The sequence below is a fragment of the Pelophylax lessonae genome, assembly GCF_965119305.1.
Source record: "Pelophylax lessonae genome assembly, chromosome: 3".
Lineage (NCBI taxonomy): Eukaryota > Metazoa > Chordata > Amphibia > Anura > Ranidae > Pelophylax > Pelophylax lessonae.
Window position 1 is genome coordinate 233,663,107 of NC_138770.1, and position 13,766 is coordinate 233,676,872.

Sequence of the window (13,766 nt, forward strand, 5' to 3'; positions counted from 1 at the left end):
ATGCTGGGACCCGATCATGTGATCAGACCAGAGCACCCTAAGAATAGGTATGTATAGGACATCTTTCCTCTACAGCAGGGATATGCAAACTGTGGACCTCCAGGTGTTGCAAAACTACAAGTCCCATCATGCCTCTGGGTGTCATGCTTGTAGCTGTCAGAGTATCGCTATGCTTTATGGGACTTGTAGTTCTGCAACAGCTGGAGGGCCAGTTTGCATATCCCTGCTCTACAGGCTACTTAGTAGATGGCTTAGATTGGAGGTGGCAGCAGGTTTTAATTTTAGATTAGACTGGAATTCTAACTTTAGATAGCATTTGTTTTTAGTACTTTTCATACATGCACAGGTGAAGTAACCAGTACATTTCACACTATTCTACTCCACGGTTTTGCAAGCAGCTATAGGAATGTTATCTGCATAGTGTTACCCATAAGAAACATTTATACTTACCTTTCTGCATACTGCTAAGACACTTGCAATTCTGTCTGCGGTATTCTTTATTCAATGAATCTATTAGACTATAAGCACTTATGAGCAGGGCCCTCCTAACCCTCTTGTATTGTAACTGTATGATCTCCTTTCATATTGTAAAGGCCTGTGAAAACTGTTAGCATTATTTACATCCTGAAAAAAAAAAAAAAAAAACCACTAGCACCATAACACAACCATATGTACAGCATTAAATAATGGGGGGGGGGTTTGAAGCAAACACACACATTTTGAGGCTGCACAACTTCTAGTCCTTCAAAGAAAACCTGGTCTAGACTACTTACCCGGCTGTCTCTGGCTTGTGTTTTGAGTCACTGACCCAGGACAAGCATGTTGCAAATGAAGTAGGAACTTGTAGAGCTCATTCATACAGGTAACTAACAGCAAGAATCTGCTATTCTTTCAGACAGAGAAACTAGTCCCAGGCACACTTTTGTTTTGCAAACACTAGGAAACCTTGTACAAGTCTAAAGCTGGTGCCACCACTGTTCGCATGTAACTACTCATACCACGGGTTACATGCAAAGAGGTCTTCTGATCAGTCCCCTGTTTACATTCAGGATTGGTGGTTCTGGCTTCACACAAACTGGACAGAGCTAACTGGCCAGTTTGTATGCATCCATAGCAGAGTGGAGCTGTGCCCAGATGTGATGTTTAACCACAATACACACTAGTCCTTCAGCTGGTGGGCCAAAATTTGAGCAATCTATGGACAGTTTTATTCTAAACAACTTGACCATCCAGTACCAAAGTCAAACTTCCAAACTGTGCAGAGGACAAAATGAGTAGTAACATTAAAAACTACACTGAAGCTTTTGTAGATGTTGTCCTGCCAAAGCTTCACCAATCCTCTAGGCCATTCCTCATCACAGAAAAACAAAGGCGTGATCCATATTCTTCAGATGAAGATGTGTACTTTCTATTTTTTTGCCTTTTCTATCGTGTGTTTTTTAATTGCAGCAGTTGAAAAACTACTGATAAATACAACTGAGTTTTTTTTTTTGTCAGGTTTTATTTGTTCTTAAAAAATGCAGCAATTGTACACTGCTTTTGCTGCACATCACATTTTATTACAATACCTTTAGAGTTACTTGTTGTCTCTACTCAAGCTGAGTTGCTAACCTTCATTTCACGACTTGGTGAAAATTGGTACATAATAACCACAAGGTAATCAAGTTGAATGGCAATTGAGTTTTGCATGCAGAAAAAGCAGATATAAACTACAAAGCTGAAAATTTCCACAGTTTGAAAGTGGCCTTTTCCCAAAGACAAATACCATCTAGATACAATGCTCCTGGGTGGTGAGAGGGGATTTTCCAGATCTTCACCTACTAGTCAACATCAGAGATGAACAGCACAGTCCCACTCTTGTGCAGATGTAATGGAGGGAGGGACGTATAAAAAAAGGTGTACTGGCATAAGACAGTATCTTATTCCTTAACTTAGCGCTTTGCACAAAGCTGCTGCAGTGCATTGCAGCATTTCTCCAAAACTACGTGACATATTCCAAATGAGTGCTAAAACTAAATGACATGTGGGATAGGTTTCCCTGCAGCATGTAGAAAATATTCAAATTATTTAGGAATCAGTCTTCCAGCTTTCAATTTTTAAATTAAAAGTAACCAATTTTATACATTAAAAAAGGTAGAATATTTAACACAAATAGCTTCAACACAAGACCTATTCAAACTAAATTTATCTACATTGCATACAAATTAGTTCCACACTGAATTGACAGTTCACTGAATAAGTAGCTCCACAATAGCACATCTGCCTTTATTGCTCTTATGCATATGGTGCTCTCTGAAGGCACTGTGGTATGGATTAGAAAACATGGAATGACTTTGGTGGAATCATTTGGAATGACTTGAATAACTGCTGTACAAGTCGTCATTCTAGAACAGTTATGTGAAATCCGTGGTTTTATTTTTCTTTGTCCCGATCAACAGAAAAAAAAAAAAAAGGTAAGAGTTCATGGTATACTTCACAGGAGAACAAAAATCATCTGCAGGCAGACTTTTTACATGCCCATCCTGATGCTCTGGATGATCTGGAAGATTGCTGTAGGATAAGAAACAGATTTGGTAAGTTTACTTAAAAAATACATTAGACAGAACACATTATTTGTACCCTAAACTAGCGCTAGTTAAATTCTGTTTGCAAGCAGCCACAGTGACTTAGTTAAGTACTTTATATGCGGTCTCATGGACTGCAGTTCTGACAGTTCTTTGCCACTAGATGGCGCCTTCTACTAGATGGCCACCAGATGGAGGATCTCCATTTTCTCATTGACTGCAGTTCCATCAACCTCCACTAGATGGTAACCATAAGGTGCAATAGTGCTGAATACAACCTGGATCATAAAATGTGGGTGCATAAAGTGCAATAGTGCTTGATCCAAAATTAATTTAAGAATAAATACAATAATATACAGTAAAAGCAAAGTGCTCAATATATGTGTTAAAGTGCAAAACGTGACAATGATAAATGTCCACAATATGACAATTCAAATTATATAAACAGTCCCATGCCAAGTGCAGCCATGCTCAATAAAGTGCTGATGCCAAAAAGTGCTATGGTGCTCCACACAGTGGAAGGTGCCACGAATCCCTTAAGGGAATCCACTCACCAGAGCCAATGGGTTAATGAGCCTTAGAAATGGACCAATAAATCTACAACACAGTAAATCCCTCTACAGAGTTACCCAAGGGAATAATGGGTCAAATGAGCCACAGGGATGAATGGACCAATAGATCTCCAACACTGTAAATCCCCCTCCGGTGTCACACAAAGGAAGGAATAAGCTGACATAGTGAAGCCCGCAAAATAGCTTTAAGTCGGGTCGCCTGTATGTGAACATGGCCTTACTGTATATTATTATTGTATTTATTCTTAAATTAATTTTGGATCAAGCACTACTGCACTTTATGCACCCTCATTTTATGATCCAGGTTGTATTCAGCACTATTGCACCTTATGGCTATTATTTTATATGCATTTATGTCATTCATACCTACATAATTCTTGTTATTTATATCATTGCAAGTGCTGTTTTTTGGCATTTTATTTTTCTAAGTTTTTACTTAGTGAGCAGCAGCTGCAAACACACATATTATCACATTTGATTTTATAGTTCCGAGCGTGGGTTATAATTTTTGTAATCCACTAGATGGTGCCTAGTAGAAATCGGATTACCTCAATCACTGAACATTCTGAAAACAGTAATTCAGTATTGCAGACAACCACTGACCAAAATAAAGAAAAACAGTGGTGTCTGCAAGAAAAAAAAAAAAAAAAAAAAAGTTAGGTACCTGGTGGCAACTATTTTTCAAAGCGGTATTCCAGGGGAGGGCCTGAGAGATAGGCTCCTCCCACCTGAAACAGGAAACACAGTCCACCATTATAAAAATGCCAGTCATACCTTCAGTCTCAGTAATAACCACCTCCTGAGTTCTGTGGAAAGTCAAAGAGACTTTTGGTAGGAAGGATGGGTCTGGCGTGAGTATAATTTGATCTGTCCGAAATAAACAGTAAGGTTCTATCATGGATCGAGCCTGAATTTCGCTGACTTCTTGCTGATACCAGCGCCACCAGGAGTGCTGTTTTTAGTGTAAGGTATTTATCCGACATATCCTCCAGTGGATCAAAGGGTGCCAAGAGGAATCCTTTGAGTACCGTGGAGAGGTCCCATGTTGGAGTGCTGCTGAAATTCATAGGTGTGGCTTTTCTTAAAGAGAGAAGAAATCTTATGAGCTTCTGCCAGCCTAATATCCAGATGGGAAGATAGGGCTGCCACTTGAACCTTCAAAGTGTTATGGAAAATGCTCTTGACCTCTCCTTCCTGTAAAATAAAAATAATCTAACATTGCCAGAATAACCCCCTTGTCTGGGTCTCCCTTGTTCTCATACCAGAAGAAAAACTTTTTACTCAATTTTTCATAGATAGCTATAGTCACCGGTTTTCTGCTGGCTAAGATGGTGCCAATCACCGTTAGACAGACCTTTGTTCTGTAACCTCGTCCTTTCTGGGAACAGGCCGAATGCTTCATGACCTTGTGGTTCGGGTGGTTGACTGGCCCTTGCGACAGGAGGTTCTGCATGTCTGGAAGTGTTAGATGAGGCTGTTTGCCAAGGTTTCTTAAGTAACTGAACCAAGGTCCCCTCAGGCCTGCATGGGACCTTGGTGTAGTTGTGGCTTTTCTTCGTTCACGCTCTACCCTGAGCCCTGCAAGTAAGATATGCTCTTTTAGAGATTGGCATTTTGTTTGTCTGCTGATTCGCAGAATAGTAGTTCATCTGGCAATGGCCCTTACCCTAAGACTTGCTGTCTTAGGTACATTAGGGCTTCTGACATTAGCTTTGAGAAGATCCTGGGTGCTGGCCAGATGTCAACAGGAAGAGCCGTGTATAAAAGATGTGGAGTGGAAGCCGGGCCTTGCATCGCAAATCTTAGGCATCTTGGATAGCTTTTTTCTGAGTATGTAGATGTGCATCCTGCAGATCCACTGTGGCTATGAAGACTCCCAGGTACTTGGTTGGGCGGCAAGAGGAAAATGCTATAGAGTAGCCTACTGCTACCGTACCAAGGAAAAACCTATTTCCCATGATTTCCTTCCACTGGCAAGGAAGAAACGCCCACCTGCCCCCCGCCCGGGGACCGTCGTTTTTTGTTCTTTGGAATGGAAGACTTGAGGATAAATTCTCCCTTGCCTTTTTTGTTTTGTTGTGTCCAGCGCTTTTGTAGACCCGTCTTATCAAATCTTCTGGACTGCTGAAAGGGCGTTTTCCCCTGGCTCTTTTTGGTTTGAGAAAACCCCTTGTTTTTGGCTGCGGTTCTGTCCAATACTGTTTCCAAGTCTGGTCCGAACAGTAAATCGCCTGTAAAGTTGATGCCGCATAATCTATTTTTAGAGGTGATGTTCCCTTCCCATGACTTTAGCCACAGGCCTCTCCTAGCTGAATTAGGCCAGTGGTCCTGGCCAATATCCTTACTGATTCAGCGGACGCGTGCCACTATCTTTTTATATATGGGATAACAGAGTTCCGGAGTCCTTGAAAGCTAAAATCGGCCTTGTTTGAGACTCTGGCGAGGAAAGCATCTACCTTAGGGTACTTCATCCATGGTTTAGTATCCTCCTCTGTGAACAGATATCTGCGTTTAATTGCAGCTGGGGTTTTTCCCATTCTTTCTTGACCAAGTTTTTTTTTTTTTAGAGACTCGTGTACTGGAAATGTTCTAAGTTTTTTTGGTTGCAGACCCTTATACATTTTATCGTGTAGTGAAAGCTCTGTAATTTTCTGCTCTTTAATACCCAGTGTATCCGCTATGGCCCTCAGCAAATAATCAGTGTTCTCAGAGGGGAAGAGCGTACCCTCTGATGCTGGATCCTCATCATCTGACTGAGCATAGGCAACCTTCGGATTCTGATTCAGAGTTGTCTGCATGAGATTCCTGCTCCACCTCATCACCGCTGCATGAAGGAATGGGTGACTTGCTGGTGGATGGAGTGCTGGTCTGACTGCAGCTTCCAGGTTTTCTATGGCTGTATCAAGGGGACCAATCGTGCTTTTAATTTTCTTTTTAAAAGAATTAAGCATATCCTTAAGGAACCCTGTGACTCTTTTTGGCCACCATTTTATTGATGCATTTCTGGCACAGGGGTTTCTTCCATTCTGGAGGAAATCTGTGACTGCAAGAGGCGCATGCCTTGCTACTGGTCTTTGCCTTCTTCTCTTCTGGGGTCTTTGTCTGTAAATTAGCACAAAGAACCCAGGGAAGCAGGCAGTTGCCATACATAACAGTGAAAAATCGTTTGTTGGTGAGGTAAAGACAGAGGGAACTCCAGAGTGCTCTGGCTTACCTTGGAGCTGTCCTGCAGGGCAGGGTGGGGAGGCATCCTACATCCCAGCAAAGGAACCACAGCATAGGGAAATTTTAACTGCTTCCCGCCCAGCTCCAGCTGCCCCCATGCAGGTTGGTGGACATACCTGCATTGCAACCTCCTGGTATCCTAGGGTACGCTTCGCTTTGTAAACATTGAGGTGTTTGTTTTCTGCTTGTTCATGGATTAAATGCTGTGAGTTTTTCTTTTAAAAATCGCGCCGCCGGAAATGACCTCAGGGGATGCCCCCCGCTCCGACTTCCGCCTACCCCAAGATGGCTGCAGACCGGAAGTGCGTCACCAGACGTGACGCGGTTCCGGTCCAGACTCCATCTTGCTCCTCCAACAACCAGGACGCTGCCCGGCAGTCGGCCTGGACCAGTGCAAGGGGACCAGGGGGTGCACCATCGGCATCCGACAGCAGGGGGGAAGGTTGCAGACCCCTCAGTAGGGTTGAAACCTCAGGCGGGAGCCAGCATGCCCCAATGTGCTGCCCCTGACCTGCACTGCCCAAGGCTCACTGAGCTGGATGGGAGGCTGGTCAGGAAGCCTCCTGCAATTAGCACAGAGACTGAAGAAAATAACAAAAGCATGCAGCTCGTGTGGGTCCGGAAGAAACACAATCAAACTGAGGTATAAGGCTGACTGCTTTTTTTTTTTTTTTTTAAGGTGGGCTCAGGTGGGAGGGGCCTATCTCTCAAGTGCTGCCCTAGAAGACGATTAGAGAAAAGTATATATTTCTACAGAATTGTTTAAAATACCATCATATTATTAGAAGTTAAAAACCTAAAACTTACCCACTTTGTGTTTCACATCCCAGGAGACTCACACTCACTCATGTATTCTCACTACCTTCCTTGGGATCAAGCAAGGATCTCTATATATAGTTGTACATTTAAAATGAGTGATGCAAGTTGTTAAGATGTTAAGTGAGAATACATGTGTATCTCTCGTGACATGGAACACGAAATGGGCTTGAGGTTTAATCTCTATTACCATGGAATTTTAAACAATTCTGTAGGGGAAAAAAAACACTTTCTTTGGGACACAGCTCGAGTTTTCTTTTATTAGATTTGCACACTTGGAATATGTTTACACAGGAGTTTGGTCTGTGGTAGCCTGCAATATAGATTCATTGTTTTGTGTTTACAGTCATTTATTTAGTGACTCTGGATGAGGGAAGCCACTATCCAGACTGTTGTCTGTAAAACAGTGATAGAACATATGTGTCAGTATAAGAATGAGACCACTTGGCTCAAGGCAGAGAGAACCCGCCAGACCACTTGGCTCAAGGCAGAGAGAGCCCGCCAGACCACTTGGCTCAAGGCAGAGAGAGAGCGCCAGACCACTTGGCTCAAGGCAGAGAGAGAGCGCCAGACCACTTGGCTCAAGGCAGAGAGAGAGCGCCAGACCACTTGGCTCAAGGCAGAGAGAGAGCGCGAGACCACTTGGCTCAAGGCAGAGAGAGAGCGCGAGACCACTTGGCTCAAGGCAGAGAGAGAGCGCGAGACCACTTGGCTCAAGGCAGAGAGAGAGCGCGAGACCACTTGGCTCAAGGCAGAGAGAGAGCGCGAGACCACTTGGCTCAAGGCAGAGAGAGAGCGCGAGACCACTTGGCTCAAGGCAGAGAGAGAGCGCGAGACCACTTGGCTCAAGGCAGAGAGAGAGCGCGAGACCACTTGGCTCAAGGCAGAGAGAGAGCGCGAGACCACTTGGCTCAAGGCAGAGAGAGAGCGCGAGACCACTTGGCTCAAGGCAGAGAGAGAGCGCGAGACCACTTGGCTCAAGGCAGAGAGAGCGCGAGACCACTTGGCTCAAGGCAGAGAGAGCGCGAGACCACTTGGCTCAAGGCAGAGAGAGCGCGAGACCACTTGGCTCAAGGCAGAGAGAGCGCGAGACCACTTGGCTCAAGGCAGAGAGAGCGCAAGACCACTTGGCTCAAGGCAGAGAGAGCGCAAGACCACTTGGCTCAAGGCAGAGAGAGCGCAAGACCACTTGGCTCAAGGCAGAGAGAGCGCAAGACCACTTGGCTCAAGGCAGAGAGAGCGCAAGACCACTTGGCTCAAGGCAAAGAGAGCGCAAGACCACTTGGCTCAGTAGAGCAAGAGCATATGGGTCAGTGCCAGAGTTAGAACATATGGATCTGTTTGATTAGTGAAGGCACATATGGGTCAGCACTGTGAGAGTGAGAAAATATGGATTGGTCCAGTAGACGTGAGAGAACATATGTGTCAGAACTGAGAGAACACATGGATTGGTTTGAGGAGATAAAGAACATATGGGTCAGAGCAGTGAGTATATATGGTAGACCTGTACAATTCTGGATAAAATGAGAATCACAATTTTTTTGCTTACAATAAAGATCACGATTCTCGGCGTAACATCTTTTACATTATACAAAAAGAGTGGGCTAACTTTACTATTTTGTTTTTTTTTTTCCAATTCATTAAAGTGTATTTTTCTCCCAAAAAACTGCGTGTGAAACACTTCTGCACAAATACAGTGTGACATAAAAGTTTGCAACGATCGCCATTTTATTCTCTAGGGTCTCTGCTATAGCTATATATATATATATATATATATATAGTTTGGGGGTTCTAAGTAATTTTCTAGCAAAAAATACCAATTTTAACTTGTAAGCAACAAATGTCAGAAAAAGACTTAGTCTTTAGGTTAAATTGCCCTCCTTTACAGACAGACGTTCATTCCTTTGATCCCAAAGAAGGAAATGATACATTGTAAAACATTGTTTATTTATCTGCAGCCTTAACAATGTTGATAAACATTTGCCAGAGGCTCTTTTTTTTCACAGCTGTGAGTAATCAGAGAAAAGCTGTGTATGAATGAGGAAATGCCATTTTAAGATCGTAAGGGGGGGGGCGTTAATCGAGATTGCAATTTTTTTAATGATTAATTGTGCAGCTGTAATATATGGAAGAGTACTGCAAAAGTGAAACCATATAGTTCCGTATAGTAAGAGATAAGGGTAAGTGACAAGAGAGTGAGGGACCATTTGGGTTACTACTATGAGAGTACATATGGGTCAGAACTCTGAGCATATGGATCTGTTTGGTGAGAAGGAAAGAACATATGGGACAGAACTGGGGGAGAATATATGGGTTAATACACTGAGAATGAGAGAACAAAACTTAGGGAGAACTTTACCCATGCATTTTCCTTTCCATATGCCACTTACCTTCAATGCTCCTTTATGGATCACACACTCAATATACACACAAGCCCAGCCAAACTTGCATCATCATTTTCTCACCCACTTCTCTGCTGCAGATAGTGGAGTACTTTTTAGTAGATCACGGGAGATCTAAAACCCTTGTCGGTATTTTACATTGTCTGTGATCCTGTTACAGATTTTCCCTAATTTCCTGTCTGGTAAAACCACCGTCAGTGAAAATCTCTTAAATGAATCGCCAGATAGCAGTGAAAATCTGTCAGGGTTCAAACACTTCCACCCACTGTATTCAAGGACTCCAGACCTGTGCTGTCATCTTGAAACACCCATGATGGGGAGCCAGCTGTCTCTTCCTGATATGTACAGCCTGCTCCCTGATGAGGTGCCCCAAATTCTGCACATGCTCCATCTGCCAATGACACACAGGCTCCAAACATCACAACTCCTGCGATGTGATAGATATTTCAGGAGGCTGTGGACAGCTGATCATATGTCAGTCTTGTCTTCAAGCATGAAGGTCTTCTTCAAGACAAAGCGCCACTAAGCAAAAATGTTTTCTTAGATTTGGATAGTGTAAAGAAGGGAGAGAATTATTTTTTTTAAGCTGGCCGTGTCCCAGAAAATCAATTTTAAAGCTCTATTCTGGGCTTTAGCAGTGTGAATGGAGCCTGGAATCAACGGTCCCTGGCTACCCAACTGTGATGGATTCTGAGAGGACCCCACTGCTGGACATCCAATAAATGTCCAGGTCATGCAGGCACCTGACGAGGGACCCAAGCAGGCACCTGACGAAGGACCCAAGCAGGAAGCAAACAGAAGAGAATATTCTGAGCTGCAGTGTCATGTGACTGCGGCTTAAAGCAGAGCTCCACCCAAAGGGGGAAGCGCCGCTTGTCTGCCCTCCTCCACCCCCACTGCCACATTTGGCACCTTTGGGGGGGTTGGGAGTGGGCACCCGGTTTTGACCGAAACCCGCTTCCACTTTTGACTCGGTTTGCCACGTCCCCCCCCCCCCCCCAGCAGCCTTCTGGGACACTTCACGGGTCCCATTCACAAAGCGCAGTGCGCTTTGTGCACGGCCAGTAGGAAACCAGCTGTTCAGCTGCAAGGCTTTACTGCCAGGTTCCCTTTGTCAAGATGGCGGCACCAGCACCTGATAACCAATTGAAGAATCGGATTGGGTGAGGATGCCACTGGATGCCTGAAAAGGCAAGTGTCCTAAAATTAAAAGTCAGCATCTACAGTATCTTTTTTGGAGGGAGCATGGAGCTCCTCTTTAAGACAAGTGAAAAAGGGTATTTAATCCAGCGTCTGGATTTGAGGAAAGGAGGGGGGGTGGTGGTTAAGGAAAAAATTATCTGTGTGTTTAGAAAATGCAGATGTGTACAAGTGACCTAACATATGGTAGTACCAAGAGTGACCCAGTATTGTGTAATATTGGTTTTAGGAGAGGAACACTTACTACATCACCCGCAATACAAACACTGTCAGCCAAAGTCTTGAGTGCCACAAAGTAGAACAGGCTGGTAACATCGGATATTAGAGTGCTATCTCTAAGATCTCAGAATATCTAATGCTGGGCAATGACAACACTGAAGACGTCAGGAGTAAAGAGAGGAAGGAAAGTGGTGAGGTGGTCCTGTGTGCAGTAGTATGATCACACACACACACACACACACACACACACGAGTGCAGCAGAGCTCACAGGAAACACACTTGGGGGGAATTTCCTAGAACTGGAGAAGTCGTGCCTTACAACCAATCAGCTTCTCGCTAGCACTGAGCAAGCAGAAGATAGAAGCTGATTGGTTGCCTAACACAGCTGCTCCAGATTCTGTCTGTGTTGGGTACTCCCCACAGTACAAAGTTGGGGTGTTCTTGACATATGCTATATAGATATAGGGGGGAGAAGGATTACTGGTTATTATGAAGTATAGGAGGCGCCCAGCCTGTGATCAGCAGAGGTATTGTGGAAGATCTCCCTACTACCGATCTATAGACTGGAACCACCAATCTGGACATGGTGTACCCTAAACATATGTATAGCTAATGATCAGGATCTAACAGCTGGAGGAAGGTGGAATTCAGGAAATAGGTCTATGGAAGGATCATGGAGCCGGGATCAATGAGAAAACCCTGGAGGTCACCATACTTGTTACAATCTAGCCAGTCAACTTTAGATTAGGATTATGTAATGTGAAGCGCCTATCTGTGCCCAATCCCTGCCACTCTGTGCCCAATCCCTGCCACTCTGTGCCCAATCCCTGCCACTCTGTGCCCAATCCTAGCAATGCACTACATAGCTGAGATTGTACATTGAGATTGTATGTGTGGGGACATATCTATGTGACCCTGGCAGGGATTGCAGGGACTTCTAGTACCTGTTTGATAGGCTAGCAGTGATGTAAATAGAGAAAAGGGTACCCACCTGATCCGCAGACCACGAAGATGAAGAGGGCCAGTAACCATGGACCTACCGATGACTTCTCCTCCGAAGCGTTCCTCTGTAGACAGGACAGAGACAGCGATCAGCTAAAGTCCCCCTCCTCCTCTCCCTCCCTCCCCTCCGCTCCCCATACATCACATACCGCGGTCTTGGCCACGTTGCCCCTCTGTGTAATGTTCTTGCTGTGTTTCTCGTTCGCCATTCGGATTCTCTGCTTGGCCACCATGGCTGCGGTGCGGCGGATGGATCCCGGGATGTGGGGGAGATGAGGTCCCTCTGGAGCTATCACCTGGCTCGCAGGGTGTGTGAGTTGTAAATAGTGACCCGCCGAGGTGCCAGCGTAGGCAATTCCACAGTCCCCGCCCACAACCGGAACTACGTCCGACGACACACAGAATGAGGCTTCGGCAAATAGTCCCTCCCACACGTGGTAGCGCGGCGCTGTGTCAGCGGTGTTGTGTAGTCGTAGCATAGACCTGCGGGGCTGGGCACAGCCGACCCCCCCCCCTCCAGCTTTCCTGGTAGTGTCTGTCCTGTGTGGACTGATAACACTCCTTATAGTGATGAAGTGCGGTAGAGGAGTTCAGTGTCTGCAGTGCAGACTACTATTGGGCAAGCACAGGCCTGGGATATCCCTCTGCACACTGTAACCAGAATAGAAAGAAAAGGGGGGTCTCTATGGCCCCCCTTTTCTATATGGGACAGTGACAGGTAATCTAGACATGACAGGAATTAGTTTTGGCGGGCTTAGAGAGGAAGATTATAGTTGCTAAGGGGTAACAGGTTTTCTAGTTGATGGTTGGCTGAATAAGCCCCTATCAAATTAGAGATAACAAGTAGCTGGGGAGATTGTGTGAGGTACCAGTTTTTTCTAGTTAGCTTCCCGCCTTCTGAGCCTGTTCCCAGCCCTATTTAAGGGGGCTCTCAGGTAGCTGGACCCTCAGATTACCTCAACATCCCGGATCGTGCGGTTCCCCTCCCCCCCCCCCCTTTTTTTTGTTTTGTCGCGGCCAGTTTGTTATTTTGGGTCACCTTTGTCAGTTTGCAAAGGGGGACGATATGTTATGTTTATTGATGAGTTTGATGGATATGTTTATTGATTATTTATTATTATTGTAAACCTGGATCGTAGTGGTCGGGTTTATTATTTATAAGTTGAAAGCTTTGAGTTTTAAATGTTATTTTATAAATAATAAACGGCCGCGGCCTTTTTATCCAACAGTTTTTGTACAGTGTCATCCTTTCATAGATAAGTTTAGCTTTAAAGGTAAAGAATCCTGTCTACTGTCCCATCTGTCCTCTGAGGGAAACTAATGACAATATTGGCTCCAAGTCACATCCCTCCCCCACCTTATTAAATTGCCTCACCCCAGGTCACAGCACCTACCCTCCACCTCACCCACCACCTCTCTCTTACCTACCTATTCCCCCTGTCGGAGGGGGTGCAGCTGGGCATCTTCAGCCTGGGCACTTACACTCATACATATACAGGGGGCACTGGGTTGGGCCTCATACATATACTGGGGGCACTGCGCCAGGCCTCATACATATACTGGGGGCACTGGGCCGGGCCTCATACATATACTGGGGGCACTGGGCCGGACCTCATACATTTACTGGGGGCACTGCGCCGGGCCTCATACATATACTGGAGGCACTGGGTTGGGCCTTATACATATACTGGGGGCACTGGGCCGGGCCTCATACATATACTGGGGGCACTGCGCCGGGCCTCATACATATACTGGGGGCACTGGGC

General features: G+C 45.0%; 1 protein-coding gene across 1 annotated transcript; it reads right to left on the reverse strand.

Moving 5' to 3' along the window:
• Window positions 1-2,236: 2,236 nt before the first annotated feature.
• SERP1 (stress associated endoplasmic reticulum protein 1) lies at window positions 2,237-12,381 on the reverse strand. The gene is made up of 3 exons (XM_082251676.1): window positions 12,150-12,381; window positions 11,990-12,065; window positions 2,237-2,550 (listed from the first exon to the last, which is right to left on the reverse strand). Exons 1-3 carry the CDS (start codon window positions 12,231-12,233, stop codon window positions 2,510-2,512), a joined length of 201 nt encoding a protein of 66 aa, XP_082107802.1. The 5' UTR covers window positions 12,234-12,381; the 3' UTR covers window positions 2,237-2,509.
• Between the last annotated feature and the right edge of the window lie 1,385 nt (window positions 12,382-13,766).

Excerpts from the sequence above, each read along its gene's own strand:
- SERP1 (XM_082251676.1), bottom strand. The coding sequence starts at position 12,233 with ATGGTGGCCAAGCAGAGAATCCGAATGGCGAACGAGAAACACAGCAAG. Across the intron at positions 12,066-12,149 it reads GCAACGTGGCCAAGACCGCG|AGGAACGCTTCGGAGGAGAA; the intron begins GTATGTGATGTA and ends TCCTGTCTACAG. Across the intron at positions 2,551-11,989 it reads CTTCGTGGTCTGCGGATCAG|CAATCTTCCAGATCATCCAG; the intron begins GTGGGTACCCTT and ends CTTATCCTACAG.